Source organism: Bombus impatiens, unplaced genomic scaffold (assembly GCF_000188095.3).
Source record: "Bombus impatiens unplaced genomic scaffold, BIMP_2.2 scf_0099, whole genome shotgun sequence".
NCBI classification, from domain to species: domain Eukaryota; kingdom Metazoa; phylum Arthropoda; class Insecta; order Hymenoptera; family Apidae; genus Bombus; species Bombus impatiens.
The window spans coordinates 745,219-759,303 of NT_176518.1; the positions used below are offsets into that span (position 1 = coordinate 745,219).

Consider the following 14,085-nt stretch of genomic DNA (forward strand, 5'->3'; position numbering starts at 1 on the left):
GATACTGCTTGAGTTACTTTCCGTAATAAGTGTTTTATTATACAAATTCTTTGACATTAATGTTTATAAACATTTAACTTTAAGCATTCGTGATGAAAATGTCGCAACACGTATCGACAAATGGAATAATACGATAACACAGAATTAAACCGGCTTTAATAACCGGTTACACTTGTTCATAAGTAAGAAGCACGAGTAAAACTATAAGTGATAGATACATCATGTTTACAACATTTCAAAATGTTTTGTATTTCATATTTATATAGTTGGATAAAAGGAAAGAAAGCAGCGTCGATACTTAATAAAATATAATTGATGTCAGCACTCTAAAAATATTTATGGCGTGCCACCCACCCATAACGACGACCAATAGAAGGAAAAGAAACGTGGGGTGGAAGAGAAGAGAAACGAACGCTGTGGGCGTGCGCCATACAACTCTAGAGGGATTCTATCATTGCTTCAAGTGCTCCAACTGATTCTCGATCGTGTTCACGTGCTATATAGATCCCTACGTGTGATGGTGCATCCACGCAATCATACGCGCGAGCATGCACGTACTCGAGTACAAAGTGCGCGAGAGTATTGGTACACCACAAAAGGGAGGCTCAACCCTCGCCCCTAGCATCGATTGTTGGATGGGGAGCAACTGGCCAGAGAAACATGGAACCGGCTAACTGCATGAGTCTGCTGAAGGGGACTTTCCGCGATTGATCGCCTTGTGAGAATCCTTTTTTTCTTTATGTCGTCGACCCTACTGACGGTGGTATCACATATCTATGAAGCTTTTATGAGGTACTAATGTAAGGAACGTAGCTCCGTTTCCAACAGTTTTTGCACCACACGATTACATTTCTCTTTTTCTATAGTGGTTTATGGAAGTACTTCAACATTTATAAAAAAAGCTTTTATTTATGTATTACGCGCGTTTTACAAGACATTTTAAAAGCGAACCGTCCAACGATACACAATGCATTTTAAGCAAGATTGAGGTACTATTTGTCTAGCAAACTCTGCCCTTTCTAATCTCCACTTCCGGTGACCCTTGACCTGAAAACACACGTTTCATTATTCCAACGCAGCTTTGCGTATAATACCAGGAACTCCGTCTGGACATGTATTTCGCCTTCTGGTTTTTATTAAAAAGAATTAGTCTTTCAACGATCGTACGCTTTTTCTCGGCGAGTATGGTTGGTTCGTCTTGATAGCAGAACTATCTTGAAATTGTATTAGTTCTTAAGCAATGTTAGTTTCAAGCTATTATTTTGTAATTATGCATCATGAAAACTTAATCGTTTTGAATGTTTTTTAAAGAATGAAAACGAAAGAATTAAGAGTGCCTTAGGGTAGATGGTATTGATTATTGCCAAGGAGGGACTTCTTTTTGATGTGTCACTTCAGATTATCGATTACTTGACTTTTCAACGTTTCCTTGGTTAAGTTGTTTGCTTCTTACAGCGCACTTCGGTAAATATCAAGGGGAACATCTGTATTAAGAGCTTTTAACTCGAACAAAGTAGATGGCAGCTTCTGACATTAACTTGTTTCACTTCATATCATATACATTTTATATATAGATCCTTCCTGTAACTAATGGTATATCCAAGAAGAGGAGACTAATATAATTATTTTCTCAAGCGTTGGAGTATCACCCCCCCCCCTCCAGAAAAAAAGATGGAACAAGGTTTTTAACGCGAACTGAAATAACGTTCTCAACACAAATAAATTAAGCAATATTCATAAAACAGAATCGAAACCAGAGTTGCTCCAAATAATTAAGAAGCGTGACTGTACAAATATAGTTTAGCCTGCGAAAAATTACAGCTTTTACTTATTCGTTTCGAATAAACGACTGTTGCAAAACAAAAACCAGATTTTCATAGAACTCTTTACATGATACGTTGCTGGAAATTGCGATTCACTATGCTTACCGAAGGAGAACGTGCGTTTGCTTTCTCTGAGAAGCAAGGAACCGTATAGAAAAACGATCATTCGGGATCGATACCGTTATTTCTAACTTATGTGTCCGTTTCAATGATTTAATGCTCGAATTTTTTGAACTATTCTGATCGAAATATAGTTCAGTAATTATAAAAATCCTTTGCCTTATCTATAGCTATCTAGCTATTGGTCAGTCGATCAAGCCAACAGTGTATAACGCGTTCTCGATATAACAGAGCACAGTTTGCGTAATATATTTTATCAAGTTTACTTGGGAAGATTGCATTCGAAACTGGCCGTGTAACTTACTATTTATGTAATTTCTGGCCTGGAACGCGTACATCGTGCTATCGCTCGATCTAACGTTTAGTAGCAGCACCGTATATGCAATGTATATGTATCGCGAGTAGTGATGTCATGCACTCGTGGCTTCCGCATCCGCTCTTTGATAATTATTCGTCGACTATGCTCGTCCCTAGCCACCACGACGTACACTTGACGACTGTGTACATGTACTACCGTCGCGTTTACTTCGCGATCCTTTTTTGTACATGTATAGCTGCCGCGGCAATATTTACAATCTTTCCTCTATCTATCCCTTGGTTAGACGTCAAGAGAAACGATAGAAATTGCAAGTTTTCACTTTCAGTTATTACATGGAATGTCGTGTATTACGTAAAAAAAGGAAATTTATGTCGACTAAAAGTACGAGCGATATAGATATATGTACTAGTTTACACATACGTATATGCACGATGCTTTGTTGCTGATAAAATTTAGTTTGAAAATTTGTTGTACGAAAGATAGAGATCTTGACTAATTCTCGATACGAGTGAATAATTAGCAGGAAGTTATGCTACGTGCAGAAATGAGTTAGATATTAGAAATAGTGCTTCTTCGTTTAACGATAGAGTCTGAAAATGCTTAGTCAAAAATTAATCCGATACCCCTTTTTCGCTTGTTAAAGTCGTTTGAAAATCACAGAATATTCGTTGTTACAATTTGTACATGTTTAATTATCCTTTATTCTTTTTTTTTTTTTGTTTAAAAGAGTCATTGAGGCGGTTATCGCGTGTTATTGCATATGCGTCATGGTCGAGTACTTTGTGTCACATATCGATAATTTTGTTTGCAACAAATTATAGCTCGTATACGACTTTTTTTAAAGGTTACTTTAAAGTCGCAATAATCTTCTTTTACTTGGTAATGAACATTTGTTCAGTTGCAGGAAATTTTTTAAATTGCCTTGTCACATATCGATAATTTTGTTTTCAACAAATTATAGCTCATATACGACATTTTTTAAAGGTTACTTCAAAGTTGCGATAATCTTCTTTTACTCGATGATGAGTATTTGTTCAGTTCTAGGAATTTTCTTTAACTTGCATTATCGCTACGAAATATTAATATTGTTTGTATAATCATCGTAAAATATGGTATAAGTAGGATTTGGAGAGGATGAGGGTGGAGGCCACTCAATACCCTCAGTCTTTGGCCTTTGGGTGCTTGTTCCTTATTTCTTTTCCAACTAATGACTTCATTACCTTAACAAGAGCAATTCAAACACGAGGGGAACTTTGGGAAATCTCTGGCTTTGAATATTTGAATAATTAATGTACGGCTCTTAATAGAAAGGATTTAATTATTTATCCTATCTTATTAGGCTGAATTACTCAAATAATTAATCGTGAAACAGATGCTTGTGTCTTTCTTTAATAATTTCAAACAGAACTTGTTCGATTTTAATATATTTGCAAACTAGCAAGAAACACAGTAATTTTTATTCGCTAGTAAAAACTGTTGCCAACGAAATATTTCGTTACTGCTAAAGCGATAGATGAACTAAACTTTAGTTTAGTCGTAAAAAGTACGACGTAAAAACCAATTGTACGTTGCGAGTATCTTAATAATTGCAAGCTAGGAATAACTGAAAATTCTTATCTGAAAATTCCTACAAGGTAACTTACATAAGCCTGACTACATTTATAATGCGCAACGTGCTGTTTATATTATAAACATTACGTACCTTGTAATTTATTAACGATTATTTATAACCTTTATTATTCTCCTTCTCTATTGTAATATAATGTAACCGTGAATAAATACAATTATTTCAAATGAATTATATTCGTATCGTGACTCGATTTTATACCATGCAATTGCATGTCGAAGAAGAAAGAAAGAAAAATGGAAAGCCACGACTCTTTCTCTTTGTCATAGACATTAAAGTGAAACTTGGATTTTTTCTGTGTTTCAGGCTTCAATGGATCTGCCACCGGACAAAGCGAAGCTTTTGAAGCAATACGACAACGAGAAAAAGTGGGACATCATATGCGATCAAGTGAGTATACAGCCTGTATGAATGATAGCCTGTTTCCAGAACCGGCTTCATAGGATTTACGCTATTTTAAATATCGCTTCAGAGTGCAATTTTTCTCTAAACGAAAGACATTTACTCGTAGGCTCTTAAACAGCTTTGTTCTTCTCATATTTACTATCATCTATAAACATTCCTCGCGAAATTGATACAACGTTGCCATTATAAGAATGACGTAATCAACCTTTAACTTGACGAACTTATTGTTAATCGGCGTGGTCTGACATCTTTGCCCGCTTCGTGCTCGTTTAATTCCATACTGTCCAATGAATGCGGGTCCACGACCCTTACTTTATACACAGTCTCACGATCTTTCTTCAACTTATTTCTTTCGTTCAAATAACTACATTTGTTCGGTTAATTAATTAATCGGTACAGATTATTTTTTTCAACTGCAGTATCGAATAATAATGAGACGTTTAAACGCACATTCTTTAAGTTTGTTAATTTCTTGATACGAAAAGTGAACATTCGCCCGCGATAGCCTCCAAAGATTCCAGAAAAAAGGTCTGCGTTGTTATCAAATGCAAACCGTATCAACGTCAGATCGTAGAAAATGCACGTAAAAAGTAAGACACGTTTTATTCTATATATAGATCGCAGACGTTTAACGAGCGAATGCAGTATCGCCGGGCAGACGTATATAGTCGTTCGTTTGATGCATACACGTCTGTGGGGCTATGCTTAAGTGGGTTTAATCTCGAGCTTAATCGAGGGCGAGCAAAAGTGTCGTCGAACGAGACACCTCTTCTGATCCACGAAGAGCGTGGATTATGAAAGACGCGTTAAGCGCTTCGCAAACTCGCTTACGTTAAACTCGTTGCCTGATTTTCCAAAATATAAGGAACGTCGATACTACGATTCAGTTATTATTAGACATAATTCCTAATTACTTGGCCTTACAATGTGGTTAACAAAATGAATAATTTAATATTTCTCGTATTGGCTTATGTTCTTCTAAATGTCGGCTTTTATATTAAATTGTTGAAATTTATCGTCGATAGGGAGATATTATTGCCTCAGCAACTGTGTCATTTAGATAGGCATATTTATTAATTTTATTTCGAAATGAATGAGAGATTGAGTGGATAGCATAAGCATAACGAATAGAATTTAACTATAGATATCGCAATTTTTCTGTCATGTCATGAGAGAAATGTTACCTCCAACGTTGTCGTAGTGAAATATGATTCCGTTCTTGGTCACCAACGATAACACTATTTCTGTATTTGAATGAATCGCGTCCGAATGAAATGCAACTTTAATTAGTATTTTTCTGTATTAATTATTCGAATTTATAGGCGATTAGTTTTACATAGTATTAATGTATTCGTCAACTTCAACGCTTTGTGACCAATACTTTAAACATTACTACCAAAAAAAAAAAAAAAAGAAAATAGGAAAAGAAGAGGAACTTATAATATTTGCAATTTTAATTGGTAGATATATAGTCGTGAAATTTAATGGTGTTTACATGGTTTAAATATATTCTTCGCTTTCACAATGAAGTCGTTTAACGCTGACGATCCGGGGAGCCATCTAAAACGTTTCTGTGGAAGAATGGAGCAGTTTAAGGCATACATTAGTTCGTTTTGTGTTCCGAAATAGCAGGAAAAAAAAGTTACAAAGGGTTTCTGTAAAGAGTTCAGGGAAGGTTTTTGCGGTTTAGGTGGACTACTTGCCTCGTTAAACCGAGAAGAGTCAAGCAGTTAGGGTGGAACTCGTCTCGAGTGGAAATTATTCCCTTTTCTCATCGCGAGCTCCGGTAGAGCACAGCAGTAGAAAGCAGAAAATGGATTTCACGATTCGTCTGGATCGGAAAAGATGCAGAAAAGTTAAATTTCTTTAGAATTCAGATTATTTTGAATATTATAAATTTCCAGAGGATAATCCGGTTAATACGTTACTTGTTTTAAAATACGACATCCCTACTGCTATAATTTTGTATTTCGAGTTCCAAAGCATCGGAAAGAAAATATTTTTCATTTAGCATAGAACCACGAAAACATATTGCATGTCCGATGAAACAACTCGCAGGTTGCTGATTAGCATCGCACGAACGAATCCCCTTTATCGTTCTCATTCACTCGCCCCCTTCTCTTCATCCCCTTTCACTTGCTACAGCACTTTCCCAGACACGATTCTAGTCACTCCCTATACCACATTCCGCAACTTCTACCTGTAATCGCTTCAAACGTCTCTGACCCACCTTGTAACTTTCCTATTTTCCTTTTGTAGATCGTGAATAATGGCAAATTCTAGCGATTTTTGACGTACGCAACTTTAATCTACCGATCGAGTCATTTCTTAACGAAAGACTTGTATTAATTACAGAATTAAATTTTGTCGATAAAAAGAAATAAGTTCAGTCTGAATTCTTTGTTGTTTTATTACGCTGTTGAAGGGTTAAATAGAGAACTTGACCGCTGCAAGTGCGTTAGTTCGACGAGGTTCGTAAAGTGTTACATAAAATCATAAGATGTTGTTGCATAGAATGTGTTGATGAAACAAGATATTCTTGAGGCGACAGGGTTGCCTGTTCGGGGTCATCGATGGCCCGTCTCAATTCTTTAACGGGCCTGTAGGGCATGTGGGTAACACGACACGGATGTAATGCAAGCCGTGCTATTATACGATACAAGAAAGCGGGCTGAAAAAAAGCGTACAGCATCCCTCACTCATCGGCGTAGCCGTACACACGTGCATACGACGCTCTACACAGCTTGTAAACTTCTCTCTCGTCGGAATATTCGAAAAATCACGTCTGCTCGCCGAATGAACTCCTTGCACAGTTTTTGGAAATGCAGAATTCTCTGGACTTCGAGCTTCTTTCACAAGTTTTTTCTATTCGCTTAAATATCTATAAAAATTAGAAAAACTAAATCGATCTTCAAGGAAGAAACTGTATCGCGTTGTTGTATGAAATAATTGGAAGAAAGTAACGAAGATCCTTTTGAAAGCGGTATGAAAGTGTAAACGCGACATGAAAGTAGGTTCAAAGAACAAACTCCTATGGTTGGAATTAAGCAAATTAGTTTGACTCGCATTCACTCAGGTACTATGCACGCATGCATTTAGAAAAAGCGTGGGATATTGTTCTACGCGTTAGTGGAACCTCACCCATTGTGGTTGAGTGTGGAATTGCACACATTGCGCCGATTACCGAGACATTCGCTAAATTTCCGCTGAAACTTGGATACGCTTGTTTTCAAATCTTCTTCAATCTTTCTTACGCTATCTCTTTTTTAAAATTCTATGGCAATTTTTATCTCGACGTACCCAATCGCTCTACAAATATTACATTTTACAAAATTAAATTTAGAATATTTATATAATAGAACGCTGCTTTAAATCGTTGCTATAATCAAACGAAGCGAATTGAAATAATCGAGACGATGCTTCTGATATTGATATTTTCAGGAAAGAGTGCAAGCAAAGGATCCACCATCGCATTATTTAGCAAAATTACGCACTTATCTGGATCCGAAAGCTTCGCGAAGCCATCGAGTATGTTGCATTTAATTTCTTATCCTTATACCTTTTATTTCTTCATATTTTCGTCCTCTTTATGTTGCCACGCGAATTGAAGTAAATTAGCATTCCGAGATCTAACTAATTAGGGGATCGCAATTTACAATAAGAGCAATTAAATTAAGTATTACAAGTGAGAAAAATCTCATATATTTAATATGATATAACGAACGATCTTAGTAATAGTAGAGTAATAGAAAAAAAAGATAACTTATTACAGTTTGTGATAAGTACTTGGCTTCTTCAGTTTTATGATTCTCTAATTTTTTCGATCAACGTTTAAACATGTATTACGGTGGTTTACAAATAATTAATAATTTTAAAGCGCGCAAATTTGTTGTTAATCCAACATTTTAATGTTACTTCTATTCACATTTTTAAGGCTGTAGTACCGTAGTATATATTTTAACTGTGCATTACGGTCTGACTCAACCAGATAAAACGATGATAAACATTGTATTACTTGGAATCAAATTTTATTAGTTACTTCTTTAAAGCAACAGATTCGAGGAAATAGATGTCCGGTAATTAGATAAATGGAAAATTTTCATTTTCAAAGAATGTTTTTAACGCCAGCGAAATTACTTTCACCGTCCGGGAGTAATTAAATGTTTCTAGATTTTGCTTTTTGAATGAATTACAATTTCGAGAAATAACCACCGTAATATATCTATGGAACGATATTCGTACTATTTTTGGTTCTTAAATTACAAAAAATCCGTTTGTTTTATGTTCGTTTTTCCCGCGTAAGAAAACTTGAACGACGGATACTAATGATTATACAGTCGTATCGTTTTCTCACGTTCTTCCAGAAGAGGAAAATGGTTGGAGAGTCAACGTCGACTCAAGTGTTACGGGATTTGGAAATCTCGTTACGCACAAATCACATAGAGTAAGCTTTTATTTATAACATACATTAAGTTCTTTAAGTAACTTTCACTATAGAAACATAGTTTGAATTTGCCTCGGAGAAATCTAACTTGGTGATATAATTCGATTTCTGGATCGATTTAGGTGGGTAAGGGAGTTCCTAGACGAAGAAAACCAAGGCTTGGACGCCCTCATAGACTACCTCAGCTTCAGATTACTCATGATGAGACACGAACAACGTCTCTTGGAATCCCACGCGAGTTCCGAGGAAAAATTACAAACCGGTAAGAGTTCGCACGCCGCGCCACATGGGTCAACATTTATTTCTATTATGGCGACGTACTGGAAAAGATTGAATCGATGAACGCAGACCGTGAACGACATAATTATTTTCCAGTGGGTTCCGGGGATACCTCGCCCTTAAATAACGGTTGCCTGAGGCCGCCTCTTCACGAGCTCAAGGATAGTCCTGGCGTTAAAAGGAGATCACGGCACGTGGCGCGTCTCAATATGGGCGAAGCGAAAGATGACATCCACGTTTGCATACTGTGCATGCGTGCCATCATGAATAATAAGGTACAAAACTGGATATATCGGAACTGGTTCAAGAACATTGCCATTTGGTCAGGCAAAGAGGCTTGTCGCATGTCAATTCCTTTTATTTCATTCTTACCTTTCTTCGTCGTTTATCCGTATCTTCGTTTTGCAGACTGATTCCGCTTCTTTCGCTTGTTTTCATATGTAAATTACAGAAGATGATTCGTCGCGGTTAGAAACTAGCGACAAAATCACAAAATCGTGACAATAATTTTGTTCTATCTGTTGTAAACATTTAATTCAATACGATATTGACTTTCCTCTTTATTTTCTGACATTATTCTGTATGATACCATTTATATAAGAGTATTACTATTAATCAAAGTTTGATTTAACATAATACAATGCGTTCGAACATAGTGTCTTTGATAATAATGCAGAATTTACTAAGCATTATTTTTCTGATATAAAATCTGATAATACTTTGTACAGTATGGCTTCAATATGGTCATCCAACATCGTGAAGCAATCAACTGTATCGCGCTCAGTTTAATGCATAAGAGTTTAAGGTATTGATATTTTTCTCTCAAATTCATGTAAGTTTCTCAACTTTCGTAAAATAAAAAAATGTATCCTACTTTCAGAACGAAAGCTCTAGTATTAGAACTTCTTGCTGCTATATGTCTGGTAAAGGGTGGCCACGAGATTATTTTGTCCGCATTCGATAATTTCAAAGAAGTTTGCTCGGAACGACGACGATTTACTACGCTTATGGCATACTTCACTCAATATGATAGTTTTCACATAGAATTTATGGTTGCTTGTATGCAATTCGTAAATATCGTTGTTCACTCGGTAGAGGACATGAATTTCAGGGTTCACCTGCAATACGAATTTACCAAGCTTGGTTTAGACGAGTATCTCGAGAAACTCAGACATACCGAAAGCGAGGATTTGCAGGTTTGTCAATTTGTTAATTTCGAGTATATTAATATTTATTATAGTTCTGTCGGAATAATTCCAAACGATCGAAGTTTTATGATCGAAATTGTTGCTTTATTTAATAGAAAGCTACAAACATTTACTGTATAAGAAGAGACAACGAAAATAATTTCTCGAATATAAATTATAAGATACCTTTATTTTTATTTACTTGATTGATACAATAAAATCGTTCACAGTATAATGATAAATAATTGTTTTGATCTCTGTGCATATTTATATAATATTTCGTGTATAAAACGTACTTGAAATTATTACATGTAGTTAAAATATTTAACGACCTCACTCCTAAACATGATACTATCTTCATCTGATATAACATTTTCCCAGGTTCAAATCTCTGCGTATCTAGATAACGTATTTGATGTAGCTGCCTTAATGGAAGACAGTGAAACTAAGACTGCTGCGTTAGAAAAAGTAGCTGAATTAGAAGATGAACTTGGTCATGTAAGTAGTTTCTTTAAATTGAACTAGCCTAAATAGCCTTACTTAAACGATTATTTACTAAACATTTGATATGTTGAAAATAGGCGCACGATAGGATGACAGAGTTAGAAAGAGAATCGCTTGCAAAATTAGCGGAGTTAGAGACTGAATTAGGTGCATTAAAAGTGGAATACGCTGATGCTGTGGAAGCTCGTCGATTGGCCGAAGAAGAACTCACAGCCTTGAAAAGACAAAAGCAGGATTCTGCTCGAAGGCAAAGTGTCTTAGAAAACAAAATTATCGAGTTGGAAACGCTTACTGGCACTCTCACGAAGGGTTCTTCAGGTTCGTTAAAACTCTTTGTGTATTCTACTATCGTAATTTGTTTTAAAATCTATCAATAAATAATGCAGGAATAATAAATCGATCAAAAAGTAAGTACTAGCATTTAACGTATCACTTTAAATTTGTACAGCCAATCTTCGGAATGGAAGCGCAACGAGCCCCGTCAGTACATCGGATAACGTCACATCCTCTACGCTTAATTCGACCCCGTCTCCGACACTGGAAGAACCTCCTCCATCTGCCCCAGCACCACCTCCACCACCACCACCTCCATGTCCACCACCGCCTCCAATGGCACCTCTTTCTCCTGGAGATCAAAAATTACCTCCACCTGCACCTATACCTCCACCACCTGCTGGCATGATGCAAGCACCGGATGGAGCAATGACTATTAAGCGAAAGGTATGTTTTTCTTATTAAAATCTATATATGCAACTATTGCATGATTCTCGTTCTGTGCAATTTAGTATTTTTAAATTTCTCACGAATATGCATATAAATATTTACAAAATTCTTTGATTCCAGGTTCAAACAAAATACAAACTTCCCACACTTAACTGGATCGCTCTGAAGCCTAATCAAGTACGGGGTACTATTTTCAATGAGCTGGACGATGATCGATTGCACAATTATATAGACTTTTCCGATTTCGAAGAACGATTTAAAATCGGAATGGGAAGTCACGTTGCTAATGGTACTAACGAAATAGACGGTCTTCAAAGCTTTCCTAGTAAAAGATTCAAGAAGCCAGAAAATGTCTCGCTCTTAGAACATACCAGATTACGAAATATCGGTATGTATAATAAAAATCTCAATTTCCTTTTTGAAAAGTCAAAAGACTGATCGCTCACCTTTCTGTTCCTTTTTATAGCCATATCGCGAAGAAAAATGGAAATGCCAGTAGAAAAAGTAATTATGGCAGTAAATGCTCTCGATTTAAAAATACTGTCGCTGGAAAATGTAGAATTGCTACAACGTATGGTGCCTACGGATCAGGAAGTATGGCTTATTCTCTCTTTCCATATAGAAATGTTGATAGTAGCTAACACACAGAAACTTTATAATGTTACAGATAAAAGCATATAGAGAATACATCATAGAAAAGAAAAATGTTAATTTGTTAACGGAGGAAGACAAATTTTTGATGCAGCTCGGTAAAGTAGAAAGGATATCAACGAAACTATCCATTATGAATTATATAGGAAACTTTTTTGATAATTTACATCTTATTACTCCACAAATACATGCTGTGATATCTGCTTCGAGTTCGGTTAAGAGTTCAAAGAAGCTAAGAGCAGTATTAGAAATTATCCTTGCCTTCGGAAATTACTTAAACAGCAGTAAACGAGGCCCAGCATATGGATTTAAACTTCAGAGCTTAGACACATTACTCGATACGAAGTCAACGGACAAGAGAATGTGCCTTTTACATTATATTGTAGCAACAATACGAGTCAAATTTCCAGAACTGATTAATTTTGAATCGGAACTTATGTACATCGATAAAGCTGCGACTGGTGCGTATATATGTTAATATTTTAATTATTAAATAACTATAATCGTTATTATTCAAACAAAACTGTCTTGACTCGCTATAGCTTTCTACTCTATTGTAATTAGTGTATTGACCAAAATTACTGCAGCTGCGAAGGAATAACTAGATTTGAGTTGACATCTTACGCTTCTGGCAAGCTGGAGCGCGTTATCTCCCCTTAGATCTTCTCAAATTACTGTTTCGACGTTCGAAACACGTGTACTTATATTCAAACGTGATTAATTTTATGACCTCACTATATTTCTTGCGCCAAGAGTATATACCAAATGCCGTGTCTCGAATGTCGTAAATTTATCTCATTATACACATAATGTTTTTATTATTTTTGTATATCATTTCGTTTTCTTCACTCTTTTTAGTCTCGCTAGAAAATATAACTACCGACGTTCACGAATTAGAAAAGGGTATGGATCTCGTAAGGAAAGAATTTGAACTACGCGGTAAAGAAAAACACAACACCGTACTACGAGATTTCTTAAATAATTCCGAAGAAAAATTGCGTCGTTTAAAATCCGATGCACGCGCTGCTGGAGAAGCATTCCGAGAATGCGTTGAATTTTTTGGAGAAAGTCCCAGGCAAGCTGATGCTAATACGTTCTTCTCTCTTCTTGTCAGATTCGCAAGGGCATTTAAGGTACCGTTTAACTTTTACACCATACATATACATATATAATAAGCTTATAACCAGAAAGGATTATTTTCAACTAAAACGGTCATAAAAAGCAAAACGTCAGAATACTACAAAGCAAAGTACTTTTACAGGCTGCGGATCAAGAAAATGAACAGCGTCGTAGATTAGAAGCTGCTGCTGCAGAAGCTTTAAACGCCTCAGAAGACGTAATAAAACGTAATAAATTAAATCAAAAGAAGCAACAGGTACGTTCTCCTAATTATTTATTTTGACGGAAATAAGAAGTTATAATTATTTAGCTTCGTTATTATTGCACGCTATGCATTTAATAGCTTATATTTATTTTCTTATTAACGAATACATTTTGTAAAACGTGTAGAGTCCCGCAAATATGAATGCTCTATATTTTCTTAGTAATGTTTCTTAAGATTTTATTTCATTATACTTAAATCTGTAAGTGCAATAGATATATAAATATTGAATGTTAAATTACTGACCAATTATAACATGCTTTACTAACTGCACACTTACATTTTTAAATATGTTTCTCTCTCTCTCTCAACATCAATGCTGCAAGATTTAATTTTATTTTTATTATTTTATTACATGTCATTAATTGTATTCCTATTATTTGCCTAAAATTTTTTACTGTGCTTCTTATACATGCAATATAGATATAATTCCTGCTTATACCATTATAAACGAACATTGAACATGCATGACACTGCGATTAGAACATTAGCATTTTTTAATTTCCTTATGGAATGGTATGATGCTACTTCATCAGTTAAAACGTGTAATTTTATGCATTAATTCAGAAAATATCAAACAGATTTTCAGTTTCATATATATATAAAAAATTGATTTCTGTTT

General features: G+C 35.5%; 1 protein-coding gene across 1 annotated transcript in view; it reads left to right on the top strand.

Moving 5' to 3' along the window:
- Positions 1–14,085, top strand: part of LOC100745812 (formin-like protein) — a 32,959-nt gene that overhangs the window by 15,132 nt on the left and 3,742 nt on the right. The window contains 15 exon segments of the mRNA XM_024364478.2: positions 4,196–4,279; positions 7,736–7,822; positions 8,632–8,738; positions 8,861–9,017; positions 9,020–9,292; positions 9,746–9,822; positions 9,898–10,213; positions 10,586–10,702; positions 10,786–11,026; positions 11,157–11,428; positions 11,552–11,819; positions 11,898–12,025; positions 12,099–12,543; positions 12,941–13,215; positions 13,344–13,457. Coding sequence (XP_024220246.1) covers positions 4,196–4,279; positions 7,736–7,822; positions 8,632–8,738; positions 8,861–9,017; positions 9,020–9,292; positions 9,746–9,822; positions 9,898–10,213; positions 10,586–10,702; positions 10,786–11,026; positions 11,157–11,428; positions 11,552–11,819; positions 11,898–12,025; positions 12,099–12,543; positions 12,941–13,215; positions 13,344–13,457 — 2,961 coding nt within the window.